Source organism: Podarcis cretensis (assembly GCF_951804945.1).
Source record: "Podarcis cretensis genome assembly, chromosome: 11".
NCBI classification, from domain to species: domain Eukaryota; kingdom Metazoa; phylum Chordata; class Lepidosauria; order Squamata; family Lacertidae; genus Podarcis; species Podarcis cretensis.
Genome location: NC_137180.1, coordinates 31,800,173 through 31,821,636, shown reverse-complemented (window position 1 = coordinate 31,821,636; position 21,464 = coordinate 31,800,173). Strand labels below are relative to the sequence as shown.

The 21,464-nt window shown below is 40.0% G+C and overlaps 1 protein-coding gene across 14 annotated transcripts in view; it reads right to left on the bottom strand.

Moving 5' to 3' along the window:
• The window catches only part of MEF2C (myocyte enhancer factor 2C), a 173,783-nt gene that overhangs the window by 70,865 nt on the left and 81,454 nt on the right, over window positions 1–21,464 (bottom strand). For all 14 annotated transcript variants that reach the window (XM_079995648.1, XM_079995647.1, XM_079995655.1 and 11 more), the window contains one exon: window positions 2,178–2,381. In XM_079995648.1, the coding sequence (XP_079851774.1) occupies window positions 2,178–2,381 (204 nt within the window). The remainder of the gene's footprint in view (window positions 1–2,177; window positions 2,382–21,464) is intronic.

Sequence of the window (21,464 nt, the reverse complement as noted above, 5' to 3'; positions counted from 1 at the left end):
AATAACCCAGAGATGCATTTTAAATAAAAGGACACATTCTACTCATGTAAAAACACGCTGATTCCCGGACCATCCGCAGGCCAGATTTAGAAGGCGATTGAGCTGGATCCGGCACCCGGGCCTTAGTTTGCCTACCCATGTGTTAAAGTCTGTTAAACAATCACAGAGAAAAAGAAAAAGAAAAAGAAAAAGAAAAAGAAAAAGAAAAAGAAAAAGAAAAAAAAAGGAAAAAGAAAGAAATCCTGTAGTATGAAAAGATAAATATCATTTTCTTGGGAGAACAGTTTGCTCAATTTGGGTTAGCATTACAGTATATATGAATGAGATCAATGTCAAACAATGCTGGGTACCTTAGAAGAAGATGATTTCTGGTTTTCTGTGGGATAGGGTTTTCTGTTTTTGCATTTCCCTGGCGCATTTAAATATTTAAAAGACAGCAATTCTTTATTCTGCACTAAGACATGTACTCAAGCTACTTTTGTGTGTGAAGCTGCCTGCCTCTTCAGCTTTTGTTTTCTTGCTTCATTGTACTAGCAACAGTGATGCTAATTATCAAGTAAAACAATATAATTACACTGAAGTTTTTTTCCTCCTTTTCCCTAATGTAAAGATTCTACCCCCCAAAAAAACACCCACACACGCTGCAAAACTATTTTCTCTGACCCTGAAAGAGTGCTGAATCCAGAGTGACCTCTGCACTCTGTATTTCAGTTTGAATATAGAAAATCACATCCTTTCAAGTTAGTAAGCTATTTTAGCTGCCAGCAAGCCATATGGAATAAGCAGTACTCAAGGCATTTTGTCTCTCTTTTGTGTGATTATCGCTTAACCATTTGAATCTACCAAAATGATTGCCAACGTGTCCCTGCAGCTTTTGCTTTTTTTGGTAGAAAGAGCCTGAAACCTTTTTGACACAAATCTATGAATGGCTACAACTTCATGGCCACCAAACTCACGACTGCACATCCTGTCACAAAGCATAGTTGCCACATATTATTTACTGGCCAGGCTGAGTGGTTGAAGAACTAGAATATTAGCTAAGGTAAAAGGTAAAGGACCCCTGGATAGTTAAGTCCAGTCAAAGGTGTCTGTGGGGTGCAGCGCTCATCTCACTTCAGGCTGAGGGAGCCGGTGTTTGTCCACAGACAGCTTTCCGGGTCATGTGGCCAGCATGACTAAACCGCTTCTGGTGGAACAGAACACTGTGACGGAAACCAGAGCGCACATCGTTTACCTTCCCTAGTACTCAGATTGCTGAGCAGACTCTGAACCTTCAAACAATGTGCTACCCATGCATTTCCTAAGCCTTAACCATGGTGTCTGGTCAGCCAAAGAGCCAGCAGGGTTGGTACAGTTATCACAGGGAAGGAGAGCACAAACTTCTTCTTCTTTATGGGACTGCTTTGTGCACTTTTGGATTTGCATTAAAACATAAAACCAAAAGTGCAGGAAGCCACCAAGCAGACAGGCACTTAAATTCTGGCTCCACTGAAATCAGCAGCAAAACTCCCAGAGATTGTTACATTGAAATAAGTATTTCTCAAAGACGGTTAAGGCTGGTTAGGTGACTCACCTATCTGTTTACATCTTTACTTAAAAGTACTGCCATAAGATTACAGAGTAAATCAATGGCAGCAAACAAGAATACAATGCATTTGGGAATCAATGCTCTTCTGGGTTTTCCTTTTCGGTATTTGCAAAGCAACAAAATATTTATTTCAAACCACACTGAACAATACATTAAGGCCAAATGTGTAAAAGGTCTGGTTTACTTTGTGTGATAAAATTTTTACATGATGTTTAACTTGCACTCACATTAGAAAACCTATTGGATGGCTATCTAGCGACCTACCTATCTCTCTAATGTCAATCCATTGTTTTAAGAAGGTGATGGCTTGTATTATCATGCTTGACAGTAAGAAAGGGTTTCTGCACTGGATGGAAATGACTTCTTTATAAATATAAAATGGAAGCAAAATTAATTAAGGGACTCAAACAGTGACTCAAATAGTATATTGCTTTGTCCTGTATTCCACAGTTTTGTGAGTTGTAGAAAGAAACACATGTAGCTATTTCAGCTGAACGTCAGTAAGTAATTGACATGAAGGAAACAAAGTCGGTATGAAATTTGCATGGCAAAGTATAGGTGGGAGGAGTTGCAGGAGGTGTATTCTTACCTCAACAATATCTGAATTCGTTCGACTCTCGTGTGGCTCATTGTACTCTGTATACTTCAGCAACACCTTGTCCATATCAGTGCTGGCGTACTGAAACAGTTTGTTGGTGCTATTGAAGATTATTAGAGCAATCTCACAGTCACAGAGAACACTCAACTCGTAAGCCTTCTTCATTAACCCAAATTTCCTCTTCGTAAATGTCACCTGAAAAAAAAAGAAAGAAAGGGAGAAGTCAGGTCCGTCTCTTTTGCTTTTCATGAAATGTTACCTTGCAGTTGATATAATTCCTGGGCTTGAACAAATTCAGGAGGGAAGTGAAACAGCCAACCTAAATATAGTACCAACAAATAATATAAATATCTCTGACGTTTAAGTAACTGAGGAAAGACATATGAACAATGCTTAATGCTCAAGAAAGGCAAGAAGCATAATGATTAATCTGGGCTGGGTGTCTCTGCTCTTATTTACAAATTCAAAACACTGGCATTAGAACCCTCTGCGTAATAAGGCAATTCAGCATACTTGGTTACCAATACACAAACTGTTTCATGTATTTTCAGACTCATGAACTTTTGCTTCTCACTTACTAAAATTTGCTACCTTGAGTGTAGTCCGAGCAATAGCAATATTTTAAATGTACTCTCTTCCGAGGGAAGAGCAGACTCCTTTACATATGCCGCCAATCTGACTCCATTTTAGCTTTGAGAAACCCTCAAATATACAAAGGATAATGCTTTCATTTTATTATTTATATTTCATTTAGAGATATTTACGTTTCATATATTGTAACATTCTATTATTTATATTTATTTTGTTTTTTAAAAAACTTGTATCTGTTTTAATTTACGTCGTGAGCTATTGAGTCCTAAACCGGGAGAGGCAGAATATCAACAAACAAACAAACAAACAAACAAACAATTCTGCTTAATGTTGTTACATTACTCTGTGATGTAATAAACCAAGGTTGAAGTGATCATCTGCCAGACAACTCACCTTTAACTATTGTTTATTAAATTATAATTAATATTAACTATAATTAATGTTAAGTACGGGTTAGTACTATGTGTGAATCAGAGCACTGATTGACAGCGGCCATCAAGGGCCTCAAACAGGGGCCTTTTTCAGTCCAAACTGGATATCCTCTCCCTGTACACATCACAACAGTGGAGAATTCTGCATCCTACTTGGGACAGGGAGAACGGAAATAGTGCCCAGGCAAATGCATTTCTTTGTACATTAATTTTTTGTTGCTCTACCTTGTATTGCCTTAACAGGAGAAATACGTGCACATAAAAACTGGATAACTTTATTGCCTATTTTAAAGTGACCCTGTCCACAATAAAAACAACAAAAAGCTCTTCAATATAAAACAGTATGTTCACTCTTTCTTCATATAGTATTGCTTGTTTGTGAGATAAAGTCCACTGCAAGTTTCTACAGCAATTTGCCAAATCAAAGACAGCTATAGTAAAAATCATAGCACTACAGTGCACATGGGGCAAGGCTACTTAAAGATATGCTAGTTACTATCAGCTCTTTAATGCTATAAGTAAAAGTACCTCTGCACATGGATCTCTGCTAGACGTAAAAGACTCTACTGTACATGGCTCACAAAGCTGTCGTTTTATCTTCTTACATGCCTAATGCAGGCTAATGCTAACAGCAGCCCCAGTCTGCCATGAAATCTCGGACAGTCATGCCATGGAAAACGTGACATTAAGTCTGTCTAATCCCACCGGCTAGTCCATCTAAAAGAAATGTGGCCAGATGCCAATTCGCTGCACATTTATTTTCCACAACAAAACCCAAATGATGTTCTGTGTTGCCATCTCAATCTTCCTGTTCCCATTACAAAATTATTTTTTACCAAAGGGTTGCAACACCAGGATGGTACTCTCTCTCTTTCTCTCCCCGCTTTCAGGGATGGTTTGAACCCAGTTTACAGCTACTAACTATCCAACAATTTTGATGGACTGCAACATACAACAGCTATTATCTATTTGCCAATATGTATGCAGCAGTGTTGGAGTCCAGTAGCAAATGATCTGAGAACAGGTTTGAACAACTGAACAGTCGTTGAATAGTGGGACTGAATAGGCTTAACCGGGCTGTGGATTGGGCTACCTGTGACCACAGCTTCCTTTGAAAATATGCTGGGCTTGAAGAAAGCAAATATCCATGTGCTTCTATCCTTACCCCAACCCCAACCCCTAGTCCATCTTTTCTTTTCGTCTCTATGATGACTGACTGCAAAGGGTGTCAAGCAGTTGTGTAAAAATGAGAGTCTGGTGGTGTAGCTTGCCATGCAGAAGAAAAGCTGCTCATCCTATAATCACTTATGCTGTAGGTATTAGAAGTACATACATTGGTTAAAAAGAAAAATATGGAAAAAAATTGAGCCACATATAAAGATTTGTTAACAGAAGTTGAAAACGAGGTAAAATTAAAGTCTTCTGAAGAGTTGAAAGAAAAATTGACCGGGGAGGCCACTAGGGGGCGCATCGGAAGATGGCTGACAATAACATCTCTCCGACCCACACAAGGTAATTTGGGGCTATGATGGGAGTAATTAGCCTCCCTACCCCCCCCCCAGGATGGTGTGGGGGACTGCCTTGCCTGCTGTGCCCTATACCACCCCCGAATTTGTGGGGATGGGGGCACTAGGCACAAAGCCCTCCTGTGGGATTCCAGTGCTCCTGGACGCCGTCCCTGATCCACGCCACTAGCTGCAAGAACTTCAAAAGAAACAATTTGGATGAAGCAATGCACATATTTCAAGGAAGGAGGGGGAGTAAAAGACTGCTAACAGAAGAGATCGCTGATAAAATAAGACGAGTTGGAGGAACAAGAGAAATCATGAGAAGATACGCCAAGACTCGGTATGGCAAATGACTGATGGGGGAGGGAAAAAACTTTCCTTTCTTTCCTTATGTGATTAAACAAGAATCGCCTCCCCTCACGAGTCAGAAATGTCGTTTTAAGGACTTAAGATGTGGATTTAAGGCTGTGTGGAGATAAACTTTTGAACCAAAGCATGTTTTAAGAAGAATGTGGAATGTATAAGAGCTTTGGAATGACGCAGTTAAAAATGCTGTCGCCATATTGGGAAGTTCTGTTGGAGGACTTAAGTCTGAGAGGAGAAATAGAGAAATAGAGCTGTTTTTATATTGTGGGTGAAACTCCTCAGTGGGACTTAAGAGCGACAGTTTTGCGAGATTAATGATGGAAAGAGCGATGTTATCTATGAAGGCGATGATATATGGAAACCATCTCGATTTGAGGACTGGAAGAACGGAAAAATTCACACAGGATTATTATTGGTGTTTATCGGCTTAAGGAGACTATCAGAAGAGATCATAAAGAAAAAAGAGAAAATATATGAACAAGATGTGATGTGGAAACAGCAAGATAAGACTGGATAGAATTATGAACTCTGTTTGGATTGATTTGGACTGATTTGGACATTAACGCAGTAGCAAGAAGATGATCAGAATCCCCCTTCGGATCTTGAAATATGGGTCCCCCCAACAAAATTTAAAATTCGGCTTTGTAATTCGGAATTTATGTGATGTGATTTAATTTGATTTGATTGGCCGGTTAATAAAAATTATTTAAAAAAAGAAAAGAAAGGAAAATTGACCAACTGGTTGCAATATCATCAATTGCATGATGTTTTTAAGGATGATGTTAAAAATAATGGCTTTGCAAATACTAAGTCAAAGCTGGAGACTGAGTTGTTAGGATGTAAAGGTAATTTTTTGTCAAAGATGTATAATCTGTTGTTAGAATGGCATACTAAAGATGAACAAGTTAAAATGTTTATGATAAAATGGGCTAAGGATTTTGGATATAATATTCAATTAGGGGCTTGGGAAAAGCTATGGAAAAAAGGAATTAAATTCACTGCATGTACAGCCTTAAAGGAAAATATAGAGAAGATGATGTATAGATGGTATTTGACACCAACTAAATTAGCAAAAATGTATAGGACAAGTGATAATATGTGTTGGAAATGTAAAGAAAAAGAAGGGAATTTTGACTTTATGTGGTGGACTTGTTCCACGGTTAAAGCTTACTGGGACATGATATATAATGAGATTTAAAAAATGTTTTAAAATACATTTCATTAAAAATCAGAAGCTTTTTCTGTTGGGTATAATAGAAGAAATTCCCAAGAATGACTATAATATATTTCTCTATGCCACAATGGCTGCGATGACTCTTTTAGACTAGAAATGGAAGCAACAAGATGTACCAACATTAGAAGAATGGCAAACTAAAATGATTGAATATGCAGAACTGGCAAGACTGACGGGGAAAATCCGAGGCTAGCGAGACTTACTGTTTGAAAAAGACTGGAGAAATTTTTTATTACATTTGAAAGAACATTGTAAATGCTTGACAACACTAACAGGACTGACTTAAAGGTTTTGTTTTTTTTGCAAAGTAGAGGTAGAACCTGTTTACAATTATAAAAAAAAGAATAAAAGTAGGTAAATAGGGGGAATTTGAAATGCTAAAGAAATTATGTAAGAAAGTAGTTAGGGGGAAGTCAAAGACTCAAGAGAGTCAAAATATATGTGGTGATAAGAGAAAATGTTAACTGTTTGGTTTTAAAAATGAAATTCAATAAATATTGTATGAAAAAAGTACATGGATCCCTTATCTTTCGTTCTGTGTGTTTTTTTAAACTGAACACAAGCACAGTCTCTACAACTCCATTGTTGTGTAAGCATGCTGAATTTTACGTTTATCTAATTGTATGCGTGTACACAGGAAGGCAGATTGTATGCATGTTGAATGTAAGATATGAACCCTAAAGTGTGGTTTAAATGGTTCACTAGTCTGAATTAAATGATCTAGACAAAGCACCTGAACTCATGAAGGGAAGCTGACTTACACAACTGGAATTGATAAAAATGCTTAAGTATGCATGCATGATGGTGTGGAGGAAGTCAAACCATCATTTTGAACCCATCAGACCTGGTAACTTTGAACTTAATGCTGTTTTAAGACTGTCTCTGCTTCACAGGAAATGGCAATACATGACTTGAGTACAGCCCAGGACATGGAATGAGTAGGATGCACGAACCCCACATACTGTGCTGCATCTCAAGCTATTTTCAATCAGACTTGCAGACCACAGCACTGGAGGAGGAGTGTCTGCATATAGCATGGTTTCTGTTGCAGAGAAACCTCAGAATTTACAGCTTCTCACCATCAAAGTACACTTTGGGACAGAAATATCTTTAAGGCCACTGTTTGTGTTTACAGTTAGGTCCTCCTGAACATTTAGGAGACCACATAAATATGCTACACAGCACATACTAATTTTCATAAGACGTGTCACAGACCATTGCAAATGATTTCTTTTCATCACAATTAAAAAGATGAAATGAATAAAAGTTTTGTTTAATTTTTTCTCTTTAAAATGTAATCTTAATTGCTCATTGATTCATTATCATCTTCTCCAAATGTATTATATCACGATGCTACCATTGTTCACAGAGAGATAAAACTGTTTTTATGCATCACGGTTTCTAAAGTGAAAGAGAAATTTCACAATTCTTTTAAAATATGCCACTCATTTAGAGTTAAAAACTTAAAGACATTTTTGCACTTAACACAATATCACCATAAATCATTAATATCTCATACTTTTACAATAACTTGTCATACAAATGAATCTATTCTTTTAGTAACAGTTGAAAGTTCAAAGACTTCAGAAACTATTTGGAACATCTTGAAAGGTATTTAAGAATGAATTTTCTTTTTTTCCATTATTCATACTTTAAAAACAAAAGTATATTATCTTTTGAACGCCCATTATATTAATAATAAAATTTAAAAATCAATATTAAATTTTTAAAAGTTGTGGAATTGGTCTCCAGTCTACTCAATTAGCTATTCAGCTAATTATAATTAGCTGATAAGCATAGATTGAGATGGCAGACATTGACTTTAATTTGAGAAAACTTTGCTGATATAGTTTGCTATATACTTTGCTATATAAAAAGGTAAAGGTAAAGGTACCCCTGCCCGTACGGGCCAGTCTTGACAGACTCTGGGGTTGTGCACCCATCTCACTTAAGAGGCCAGGGGCCAGCGCTGTCCGGAGACACTTCCGGGTCACATGGCCAGCGTGACATCGCTGCTCTGGCGAGCCAGAGCCGCACACGGAAACACCGTTTACCTTCCCGCTGGTAAGCGGTCCCTATTTATCTACTTGCACCCGGAGGTGCTTTCGAACTGCTAGGTTGGCAGGCGCTGGGACCGAGCAGCGGGAGCGCACCCCGCCGCAGGGATTCGAACCGCCGACCTTTCGATCGGCAAGTCCTAGGTGCTGAGGCTTTAACCCACAGCGCCACCTGCGTCCCTGTACTTTGCTATATAGTTTTCATGAATTATTAAAACATGTCATCTCTTTGTCTCAGTCCATGTTCAGGAATATGGATCTAGCTCATGAAAGTTTTCATTTGCTGGACTAATGGGTACACACAAAAACCTTGCAATGGGGAAATGAGGCCGGTGGGGAGGCTGGTACTGCAGCATAAAGGCTGCTGGACACGCCCCCCCCCATTGCACCTGGTTGGACGGCCACTGGGGGGGGCGTGAGTGCCAGCCAGGTGAGCTGGAGGCAGGGGGCAACGCCCCCTGCTAGGAGCGGTGCTCGGGCTCCCGTCCACAACCACTCCCCTCTCTTTCAGGGAGGAGAGTCCTTGTTGGACTACAGCATGGACTACAGTCATGCTGACTGGGGCCAATGAGAGATGTAGTCCAACAACCTCTGTAGGCTACTGTGTTGGCTATCCCTACCCTACTGGCTACACTAAATTTTCTGTAAGTTGGTTTACATTACTCAGCACCATACACAACTATATACAAAATTGGAAGCAGCCGATCTGTATGTACAGGTCTAAACTTAGGGATGATGGCGCTTAAACAAAACAGTGAAATGCATTGGACCCTAGAGGAATGAGCCCACCTAGCTAGGTGTTACTCAGTGGATGACCTACTGTCTGCACAAAGGATTAATGTGGTCTGTGTGCTATGCTGAAATGCTTTTCGAGCATTCTCTATCCCCACATTTTTTATCACTCTCTACCAACAGAAAAGAAAAGAAATTACATGTGTCCATTATCAAAGGGGTGAGGGGCGGGGGGTTGTTGTATTTACTATACATTCAAGTTTGACAAGGGATGTTTGTGGATGCCCTTTTTTTCATTCCACAAATCATGGTCTGCACTCTGCAGCCTTCATGGGTACTGCCTTTCCTGAAAACCCCATAATATCCTCAGCTGAGCTTCGGTCTCGGGAAGAAATAATTTGAGAAACTGGAGTACGGGTTGCAGCACAGCATTAGTATATACTTATAAATATAGTTCTGCAATGAGACTCTTCGTAAGGGCATCCACAAAGAAGCTCTCTAAATATCTGAAGAGTGTCTACAGGCAACGTAGTGCAGTCTGATCTTCAGAAAACAGTTTAGCCAGGAGGGTAGCCAGGTCGTCTGAGGTTCACACCCTTAGATTGTGAAGGAAGAGCATGGAGCCTCAAAAGTGGGACCCAGTTCCTACCCTGGAGAAGCAACTACTTTTTCTGATTTCTATCTCCGGTGCAAGTTATTGCCCTATTTCCAAGTGTTGTTGATTATTCCTCTATTATGCCACTTCCATACAGAGTCAAAAGGTACTGAGAGTTGAAGTATATGACAGGGAGAAGAGTCTGATTGTAACAAACAATTTGCCTAAGTTCTTACCCAGAAGACCTGTGAGAAATAAGTTAACATGCTTGTGCCTTCTTCTTTTGCAGAGAGCCAGAAGTGAGGCAACTGCAAGGAAAGTTTTAAAAACGTCAGGCTCAAGTTTGATTTTGCTGCATTGTGGGTGTGTATCATTTCTTGGGATTTGAAAACTGATAGGGGTATTTTTGTCTGTGCACTCATGTCAGAATGAGTGTGTTCACTTTCCTGTTTGCCTGCATGCTTAGGTTTGTGGTCCTGTAAGTGGTCCCTCTGCCTCTCTCTCTCTTTTGCCCCCTCCTTTTGTGAATGAATCATGTATAGAAGATGCAATTAGGGTATGAAGCAAAACAGTTCCCCCATCACTGCAACATAATGGGAGATGCTGCACTTATGGAACGTCAAGTCTTCATTTAAGTATACCTTATCCCATTTTGGTATGATTGGGCCCAGTACAGTCCCAGAATGGCTCAGAGCTTCAAGAACCATCCATCTTTCACAAATATGAGAAGATAGCCTTATACTGAATCAGCCTATGTAGCTTGACATTGTCTACACTGACTGGCACAAGCTGTGCAGGATTTCAGACACGGTTATCTCTCAGTCTTCCGGGAGATGCAGGAGGCTGAACCTGGAGCATTCTGCAAAATTTCTACCACTGACCAACAGCCCTATATCATTTCTATTGCTTTTTGCTTTAGTCAACTATTTCTGTTTACTTGCTGTTTTCTATTCGCTAATCCACTTTTCAGTCTCTCTCAATTAGCAACCCAAATTCTGGCCACTCTTCCTGAAGCACCATTCTGCTGCAACATCTCCTGTGCTCCAGAACATTCCAGTGCCCTTAATCATGCCTTCTGACAGTGCCCTTCACTTCCACTGTGAGCACTGGTCTTCCCGGAAGAATGTCAATGCTGCCAAGAAAACACACACAACTAACATGGGCTCAGATACTGAAGAAAATTTTGAAGCTGTCCAGGCCTGTAGGTTACCCTGTAGCAACAACTTGAGTAGAAGGATCTGCTTTGAACACAGAATGTCTCAAATTCAGTTCCCTGCATCTCCAGATAGATCTGTTGAATCCCCAGGGAGCAAGATGGGCCAATGCTCCGACATGGTGCAAGACAACTTCCAATGTTCCTAAAGATGAACTTCAAATTAAAAGAATTCTCATAGAGCACTTTGTTATTCTACCACTCAGAATTAATATCAGTCTACACATTACAATATGCTCAAGGCTTCCCTGTGTTGGCTGCCATAACAAGGGTTGTATTGTCTAGTGTGGTTTGCCACACAGATCATCAGGATTTTGTGGAGACTTTCTGCACAAGCAACAGATGCTGCAAAGAACATCTGGTACTGGCATAAAAACTCCCCATGCATTCCAGAGGATCCGAGTAGCAACAATGGTGAGGATACAGCAATGGTGAGGATAATCATCGGGTGGAAATCTGCTACACATGAATAAAGGAACGTGTAAACCAGCTCTTACTTGGAGAGCAAAACAGGTGCTAGGCAACCTCCAAGTATATCACACATCACTAAGTTTCAACTGAGTCCCTCCTTAGAGAGACATTTGGCCTACTCTGCCACCAGGCACGACAAAATAGGAAAGACAACTAAAACTTCACATCTCACTAACATTCAAAACACGCAAAAGGAATTCACATGGCAGTCATTGGTTATAAGACATCACTGCATCCGGCCAGCTGTAGATAGTTGAAAACACCTTTGGTCTTCTAATAATGCTACTGAAATGGCACAAAACCAACTGAAGTAAATCCCCAACATCCTTTTTTAAAAGGCAACTTCAGAAAGGGGAATGTGTAGCTACGAAGCCACTGTGTGTGTGTGTGTGTGTGTGTGCTAAAATTACCTCTACCTGCAACTTGCCTTCATCAAATCCTCTCTCTTCTACCCTTGACTTATTTTTCTTTCTCCTGCAGGGTTCCAGATACATTAACCCTTTTTCTCTGACTCGGAAAGTGTAAGCAAGTAAATGATGAAAGCAATGGGGAGGACAGCAATGGGGAGGACAGCAGCTTGCTCACTGGGGCTCTCTAGCTAGAGAGCAAGTCACAGCAATGGCAAGGAGGAGCTGAAGATATGGACAATGGAGTTGGGGAGTCCCACTAAGAAGAGGGGAACATGATGAGAGAGGGGAACCACACTAAGGATATATTGCCAGCTGCACCCCCTGAAAACAACACTACAGATCATTCACATGACCATCTGAGCTTGTGGTTTTTAAAAGTTCATTCTCATTCATGCTGCCAGCCTGCCACAATCTAAGTTGATCATAGACAAACCACCCTAGCTTTTTGAGCAGTTGGGATGACATGCCAAAAGCCAGTCTGTCTTCATTTTACACATGGTGTGCAGCTTTCAAGTTCCTGGCTCAACCTTGGGCTGCATCAGTGAAAAACAGTGCAGGCAAGCATGGGCTCAAGTGGTCATGAATGAGTCCTTAGTCCTTAAATAGCACTGGTGGAAGATGGCCTTAGTGAAAGTGAACAGGACTAGGACTTGCTGAAATATAAATCTGTATACAAACTGCAATATGATCCTATGTGTATGGTAATTGCAGACAGAGATCAAGTAGCCTTTTGCTTTGTAGTGAATGAAGCTTCCCTGTTTTGCAGGCAGGTCCCCTCACATATAACTTTGTAAAACATAACAAATTTGACTTCTTCCACCTAGAAGCCACCCCAACAATTTGTGGTAGCAAAAAAGGAACAGCACTTGGCCATTGTTTATGTTTATCTAAAATTACAGATGACATACTGTGCCACTCCTAGCTTTAATTGGCTCCGTGTAGGAGCAAAAATTACTGGTGAAAGGTAAAAGCCACAAATCTACCCACTTTGTCATCTGCTCTTGTGGGGATAGGGAATGATACAGGGTGTAGTTGTTGTTGTCGTCCTTGCCCCTCCTCTGCCCCCACTCCCCGGACTATTCTTGTCTCTCCCTTTAGTAAGCTGGCAGAATAATTTTGACCATCCCATAATAACAGTGCTGATGTCCACCAAGTGTGTAGAGGGACAAGGGACTTACTGTGACCTTTTAAGTCCTTTTTCGCTCTACAAACTAGAGCCATTATACCATGGCATTTCTATAGAGACATAAGCGTACGATGTGTAGGTAGGAATTATGTCTGCTAAATATTTTGCATATTTAAATAAAGCTTCCTTGCTTTAAAATAATTTCATAAGGATTACAAAGGACTTTGAAGGGCCAGTTTAACATTGCTTGCCATGCTGCCCTGGATCTGGACTAACAGCGCAGTCCTAACCATGTCTACAATTCCTGCTAGATTCAATGGGGCTTACTCTCAGGTAAGTGGAATTAGGATTGCAGGCTGAGTTATTTGCATTTCATTCCCATGACAATCAGCAGGATTTAAGATTAATCCAGGATGACTAACTTTTCACATAGATTTCAACAAGCCCCAAGTGTGACTAATTCATTCTGGATCCAACTCTTTACTGTTGTTCAACAACACTTTTTTCTCCCATTCCTTATATATTTCTATATATTTCCCCACCAAAGCCAGAAAGTCTCTTTATTCCAGGATATCACATTTTTGCATGTGTTTGCTAAAAAAGCATCCAAAGCAGTTAAGCACAATTAGCTTTCATAAAAAGCTGTACATGACTTTCTGCAGTAATGAGATTCCCAAGTTTGCATCTCCTTGTGTGTGTGTCTGTGTTTTCAAATCATGATTTAACAAAGGCTCCTTTTCTACCAGCTTTATAGTTACACTCCACAGCAGTGATGGGCCGAAGCATCATTGAAGGATTCCCCCCTGACAAATCCTCCTTTGTGTAAGGACTGGGCAGGACCCATTAAAAGAAAGGATCGTTAAAAAGAGCAGCCAGGCACACTTCATCAGCCTGCTGCCATGTTCTTATAATCCTTCTGGATAATTCACAGGGACAAGACAGCACTGAGGCAGGCTGCGAAGAGAACCATTGTCATCAGTACAAGCATGCTGATCCCTAGCTGCCTGAGAGATGCTGTAAAGCTGTGGCTATAATAAATCGCACACATACCCCACCTTGCAAGCAGCGAATTGACAAGCTTGCTAAGTATTAAGATGTACACTGATTTAGTGTCACTGACTTCAGTGGAAATGAATGGACTCAGAACTAAATACTGTATTCCAGTTCAACTGCGCAATAGATTACACAGGCAGCGTTCAAAACTCCCATTGTTCTAGGTGCATTTTGCGACTTGGAATTTCATTAGCGAGAGCAATTTCTGAGCTCTGGGCGCAGTACTGCGCCTAAGATTTCAGATTAAAACTGCCACTGCTGGTGCTGAGGGTGTGGGAGGAGAAATTCCTGCCTGCTCAACTTCCAGGAGATCACTGCAGCACCAAGCAAGCTGATAGATTCTGCCTCTCAGTTGGCCTTACAGAAAGACAGCATTTTGAGGGACCCACATAAGAATATTAAGGGGGTGGGCAGGGGAAGCATGGCTTTGTTTTGGTTTTTGCAGTCTTCATACAAGACCATGTGAAAAATCAACATAGGATTTAAGCTGAAGTTCATTCATTTTCAGCTTTGTATTCGTGTTATAAAAAAAGTGCACCTAGACATTCCATGGTGGCACCCATAACCTAGGTTTAAGGTGTAATGTAGCTCCTAGATTTCATATCTCAGTTTCTAACACTGTAGACAGATGTGATAAAGCAGAACAGTCTAGAACATCATAGAAAGGGTCTTCTCTCTTTCATCTCATAAGAATAGTAGCAAACAAATAACGGAGCACGGAGTTAACCAAACTGTTCAAATTGCACCCTCTATCTAGTAAAAAAACAAAACAAAAACCCAGTACATGTCCTAAGTTTTCAAATACAGGATTGCTGTTCTCTGTTATAACACTTGCCTTCAAGAGTAACAGGAAGAGAGATAGTTCACAGGTATGTTAATTAACAGGTGTTTTAAGAATCCAGAATTTAAAAGGTTTAGAAGTATTTCATATCTCTTGTTCTCCCATATTCTAAAACATTTCTTTCTTTCTTTCTTTCTTTCTTTCTCTCTCTCTCTCTCTCTCTCTCTCTCTCTCTCCCTCCCTCCCTCCCTCCCTCCCTCCCTCCCTCCCCTCCCTTCTACCCCATCCTGGTTAGATGAGCATAAGCCAGAATAGCAGCTGCATTTTGTGGTTATGCACTGCAAGATGGAAGGACTCCGAGTTGCTTTCCTTTCCTCATGCTGTCTCATACCAACACATGCTGGCAACTGGCAATCATACATGCATGAAAAGTTAGGTGGTCAAAAGAGATACCAAATTGAACATGAATCATGAATCTTGTGGGGCTTGAAATTGCACCTTGGAGAACTGTATGTTATAAAGTTCTAAGGAGAACATTTCGTTTGCAGTAGAATCCACCCCGCTTAACGTTACACACACGCTGCAAATGAGTTTGTATGCTGCACACCCTCATAAGCAATGAGGGTGTCATTTCAGCCGTATATTACATTTTGGCAAATACAAATAAATGTTTGGGGTGAAAACATGTTTACTAGTTAAAACAAAGCTAAAATGTTCATGAGGTAAAGGTCAGAGAATATTTCATTCCCTACTGAGCAAATGGTCAGGAAGCACATTTGTCTCCATTTCCTGTCAAAACAGGAAGAGTGCAACTTCTTCCTCCACACAATGACTTTAGTTTTGCTTCCCACCTCCAGCTCTTACTCCCTCAGGGCCTTCCAAATGAATTTTAGAAGTGATCATTTCTTTTGCCTGTGTCTGTGACAACTCACTGACTTGGCTTGCTTTTTACTTTGTCTACTTGATAATACTAACAATTAAAAGCAGTGGGATCTAAATATATCATTTGAAGCTAGTTCATCTAAATTGTGCTCCAATATAGTTTAGTAGTACTGTACAAACAGCCTAGTGCCACGATGTTCATAATCTGTTTAGCAATTGCCTTCAAAATCTGTTTCATCACACACACACACACACACACACACACACTATCATGAATAATACTTTGTGTTATAGGAGCATTAAAAAAAATCAAACTGGGATCCCAGACAATAAAACTAAACATGACTTCAGGTGTGATTATGTGAGATTCCCAACGAAATTAATTGGAATAAAAAATGTCCTTAGGCTGAAGAAGCAAACATTGCTTTCTACTTTGAGAAAGAAATGGAATTTGTTCTTAAAAGTAGAATATTTTGTTCACAGCTATCAGGAAGAAAATAGGTCTTGATACAAATAATAGCAAGAATACAAGCTTATAGGAATCAATGCTTAGTTCATATTTTTATGACTTGGAGTATGAACTGTGGCATTAGCTTTCATAGGGAAGATTTCATTTAATGCACGAAGCAGACAGTGAAAAAGAAGGGCTGTGTGTGCACACATGCTTGTAAACTGGAATTAAAAATGAGCACACAATTGAAGCAGAGACACCATCTATCAAATCAACATAAATGACATTCAGTTAAGAAACCCATAAATGAAGATGGATTCTGCCTCCCCCCCCCCAAACACTTGCAGGCTTGCGCTCAATTTGCATGACACAGCATACATGAGATCATTTCTGTTTGCAGTGACCTAGCCTATTGAGTTCATGATTCAAACCAGAAGAAAGTGTGTCACATCTGGTAATTCATTAACAGATGAATTCATTCAGCATACTTTATCTGTCTCTTCAACTCCCCCCTGAAGTATAGGTCACAAATGGAATGCCACGGAAGACTAAATCCTGCCCCCACAAGTTTCTCTCGTCCATTTCTAATGTCCAATCCATTCATAAATACAATTTTATAAAGGAGATGTTGAATGTTCACCACATTCAAACCACAGAAGGGCATTGATGGAGAAGGTGTACATATACGAACTAAGGCTATGGCCCAATTAAAGATATCTTCTTCACATGACTTTTAAGTGTTTAACTCATGTATCACATCTTGATTTGGTTCCCTATGAATAAAAAAATAGGAAGAAAACAGTTCCCATTCATTTTCAGATGATGCCCATGTGTGTCACAACAGATGCCATATTTGAAGTGCATTCTAATGCGTTTAGGAGAGCTGGGGCAACATCTCAGTCATGAAGATGGTTGCCACCCACTATGTTTTTGATCTTCCTGTAATAAAAAATAATGCTCAGAGGGACGGGACTCTGCTGCCTGATTCATAAGGCCATATTTTCAGTCAGTAAAGGGATTTTAATGGATGACGCTAACAAAACTCTAGGAGGGCAATTGAGGGGCCAGAAGCTGCTGCAGAACTCTTTTTTCCCCCTACAGGTGGAGAGAGAGGTCCACCACTAGAGGCCTTCCTGATGCAGCCGTGTAAAGACCCACCACTGTCACAGAAATGGGGTATTGTAGAGAAGTGGTCGGGGGAAACCAAAGATCTGCAGATTTCTAAGTCCCTTTGGTTCCCCTGATATAGTGCCAAAATCAGCTCAAAGCTATACTAGCACTGGAGCTGCCAAATTAAATCCCCTCCATTTGAGTCAATGGTAGGGGTAAGGGGTAAAGGGTAATATATAGCTGTCAACCCCTCTCTGCAACCTGGCAGGACTCCATTTTGGATCTCCTGTCACCCCACCATAGAATTGCTTTGCCAATCAACTAAAAACACTGCAGTGGTAGTATAACTATGCAATACTGTAATTTATATCATTCAGTCCTATATGTGTGGAAAGAGTTGGCAGCAGAGTTTGTTGTAGGATTTTGTTTTGGGGTCCGTGTCTCACTGCAGTGTTGAAAATCTCTTCCCCACGAAAGCTCAAGCTACATTAAATGAGTTAAGGTAACTCTTTTGAGAAAAATATTCTAAATATCTACTGATTTGTATTTTAACTCACAAGGCTTGCTCCAGTTGATATATTTCTGTTAAATGTTTCCCTTCCTAACAGCAAAAACAAAGTTGCACAAAACTTTATTGTACTGTATTTTTAATTTTGTGATTTTAAACAGTTTCGTGAGTTGCTGGGTACCATCTTGCAACTTTGTACTCCTGTGCTTGGCTACACGAAGCAGGCTTATACAAAAAGAAACAGTATCTTCATTGTGAAGGAATAAAATTATATTAAGGGTGAAATGTCTGGAAAAGGCAATCTCCTTCTCTGGGTTGTGAGCCAGAAGAAGTCTAACAGTGCCATTTTATGTATGCCTACTTGGATATAAATCCTACTCAGTTCTGTAACACTCCCAGGTCAGTGTGAATAGGACAATAGGCCAAATCTTTGTTTTCCTGGATATTATGCTGCTTCTCATTTGCAAACAAGGAGGGAACCAAGATGATTAAGGAAACCAAGCCTAATGAGGAACAGTTGACGGAGTTGGGTATGTTCAGCCTGAAAAAGACGAGATATGATAGCCATCTTCAAATATCTAAAGGGCTGTCGCATGGAAGATGGAACAAGCTTGTTTCTCCCACTCCAGAGGGACGACCTGAACCAATGGATTCAAGTTACAAGAAAGGAGATTCCAACTGAACATCAGAAATAACTTTCTTACAGTAGAAGCTGTTCAGCTGTGGAATGGACTCTCTTGGAAGGTGGTGGACTCTCATTCCTTGGAGGTTTTTAAGCAGAGGTTGGATGGCCATTTGTTATGTTTGATTTAGTTGAGATTCATGTATTGCAAAGGGTTGGACTAGATGACCCTTGGGCTCCCTTCCAACTCTACAATTCTATGATTCTATGCAATGACTTCCTTGCATCTTTTACCCCTGACTAGTGGTTTCAGAGCTCAGCTTGGAAGAAGATTTAAAACTGCCAGGGAGTGAAGGCATTTGTAGGTGAGAATCAGCTGGCAGGGGACAGCTTAAACTCTCCTTCCTATATGCTAATCCCCCACCTCCCCTAAGGTATGAGTGAATCAGAAAATCTTTCTGTTCCTGATCATTTTCTCTACATTTCCACGTCATTTTCTGATTTTTTTAAAAAAGTGAAAATACATTGATATTTTAGTGCACATTTATTTTAAGAGCCAAATTTTTAATGCAGTTTTGCTTAATATATACATTTTTTGCAAGCAATTCCCCCGATACGATGCATCTCTGTAGGTTGTTTTCACAAATGTTGGCATCTTTGTACACATTACTTGGCTGGAGAACTGCGATGAACTGGAGGAGTGTGAATTCCAAAGATGGCTGTGTTTCAGTTCTCGTATTGTTTTGGAAAATGTAGACTAGGTATATTTGCCTATAAATGCAAACAGGATTGAATTTATTTCTTACCCGTTGCCCCTACATTAGTGTACTGTGGGAAATACAGAGTTGGATATCTTTAATTTGTCTTTACATTTCACATATCACACTCCTTACCTGGGCATTCCCTTCTACACCTTCTGGCAAAAATAAGCCTAAAACAATAGCAAGTTTTGTGGGTTGCATTCAACTAATTTCAAAGCTAAGTCCATCAATTTCGGTGAATTCTGAGTATTACATAGCTGGATTCAAATCAGGGTTACTTCGAAACACAGATATATTCAAAAGCAAGGGTTGCAGAACCCTGCAAATTTTACTTCAGTGAACTCTCAAATCGCACTAGATTATTTTTAGCATTACTAAAAATCTGCAACAGCATATGATTTTAGGGTTCTTTAAATACACCTGAGGTCTTGAGAATCTCAGCTTCTATTTTAAAACTAGTCAAACAATTCTAACATTGTTAAGTTGTAGAGAGGGAAGATTGAGAACACAGCCTTGAATGTGTGACATGCAGTCACAAAGGGAAAATGGCAAGCATAGTTTAATGCCATAAATGTAAATCGGTTTCATGAGTTCATCTTGCAACTGCAGGGCTAGCTTAAGAGGAAAGACAAATCCTGACATCTTCCAGGTCAGGATTTCACTCTCTCTCTCTCTCTCTCTCTCTCTATTAAATCATTGAAATCTAGAGCACATTCAGTGAGCCATTATGGATGCAAAGTTCAAGCCTCGTTGATTTCAAGAGAAGAAACAAGTCTTTCTGAAATTCACCATGGAAGTGACCAGGACTTTGAAAATGCTTAGCTTTGAATGAATCGTGTCATCTGTATAGTCTTCTCACAGTAAGTGAAGAGTGACGTAGCACAGTTGTAGAACATCTCTTTTGCATGTGGAAGGCCCCAGATTCAACTCCTAGCATCTCCAGATATGACTGGGAATGTCCCTTCTCTGAAAACCTGCCATTCAGTTAGGTGGGTGAATTTGGTATGAGGATGCTTCCTATGTTGAGGACGTAGCCATTTCCCCTTCCCCTTACGCTTGCAATCCTTCCCAGTGCTCTTCTTCGTAAAGAATGTGAAACTTTCCTTTATAGTGCCCAAAGAGTAAGCTTATATTGTAGTTCATTTCAAGACTTCTAACTGTATCTTACTGTCTACAGTCTACAGCTCAAACACGTAGATCCTAAAACTGTACAATCTAAAATGACCAGCTGTGGGTTTGATCCTGAGGAAATAAGTTAAAATGAAACAAGCTAGTCATGACTAAAGGCTCATCCATTGGTCCGAGAGGTTTTCCACTTGCCCTGTGCTTTCTATCTAGGCACAAGTCAGAAGGATTCTCTGTTTGCTTCACCGCTTTCCCCAGGAAAACCAGCTCTTTACCGCTGAACCGGGCAAATGTCAGTTCATGGAAAACCTGATTGACGTTTGCTCAGATTCAGAGGCAAGTAGCATGCTTCCCCAGGGAAAAGTGGCAGGGCAAGCGAAAGTGGGGACAAGCCCTTAGCCCCATTGATTTTAATGGGACTAAAGGGTGGTTAACTTAGTTTTGTGCAATACCTTGCGCAAATCTAACTGCCTTGGAAAGCCAATTCCATAAACAAAAATCATGCCCAAACCCATTGATTCAATATGAATGAGTTAAATGATTGTGCTAAACCTTGGCGGAAAGGTGATTAACAGGTCCATGGACCTCCATATTCTGGGAAGTAAGAGTGTTCTATTTCTTGATAAAGTAACACTTGAATAAAATAATAGCTTCCGAACTATTGTCCATATTTTAAATAGATAGTAAAAATCAAAATAAGCTCCTTTTTGCCAAATATTAATCCCCTCAACAATTAATTTAATTTAGGCATATTTTTTTTTTACACAAACTGGCAATATGCTCATGGACAAAACAACTGATGTCTAAATGCTTAATGCTGCTCACTATTCCATTTTTAATTTAAATTCTAAGCTATAAACAATTAAAGCAAATATGGTGGTTTGGTACTGACAGACTTATTGCTTTCTGGCTTGGCCCAGGGCAACAAGTAACCTACCGGGAAAATTCAGAATGCATCAATCATAAATATTATCATTGTTTGCTTTATTTGAAACTTGATTTTCTGCCACAAAGAGGGCAAGTTATGCCTGCACTGCAGCGTTTTAAATTTCATACAAGGCTTGCTTGAAAATTAGAACAATAAATTATTTCTATGTTGGGTTCTTTCTACAAGGGGCACGTGGCTCATCAGCTAGCGGAGGGCCATGCACACAAGCTGGCTTCCAGCTACACAAGTTGCCCTTGTTGGATTGAAATCTAAGAACACAACAAGGTGAAACGTGCAAGGAGCCCCAACACAGATAGCTGGGA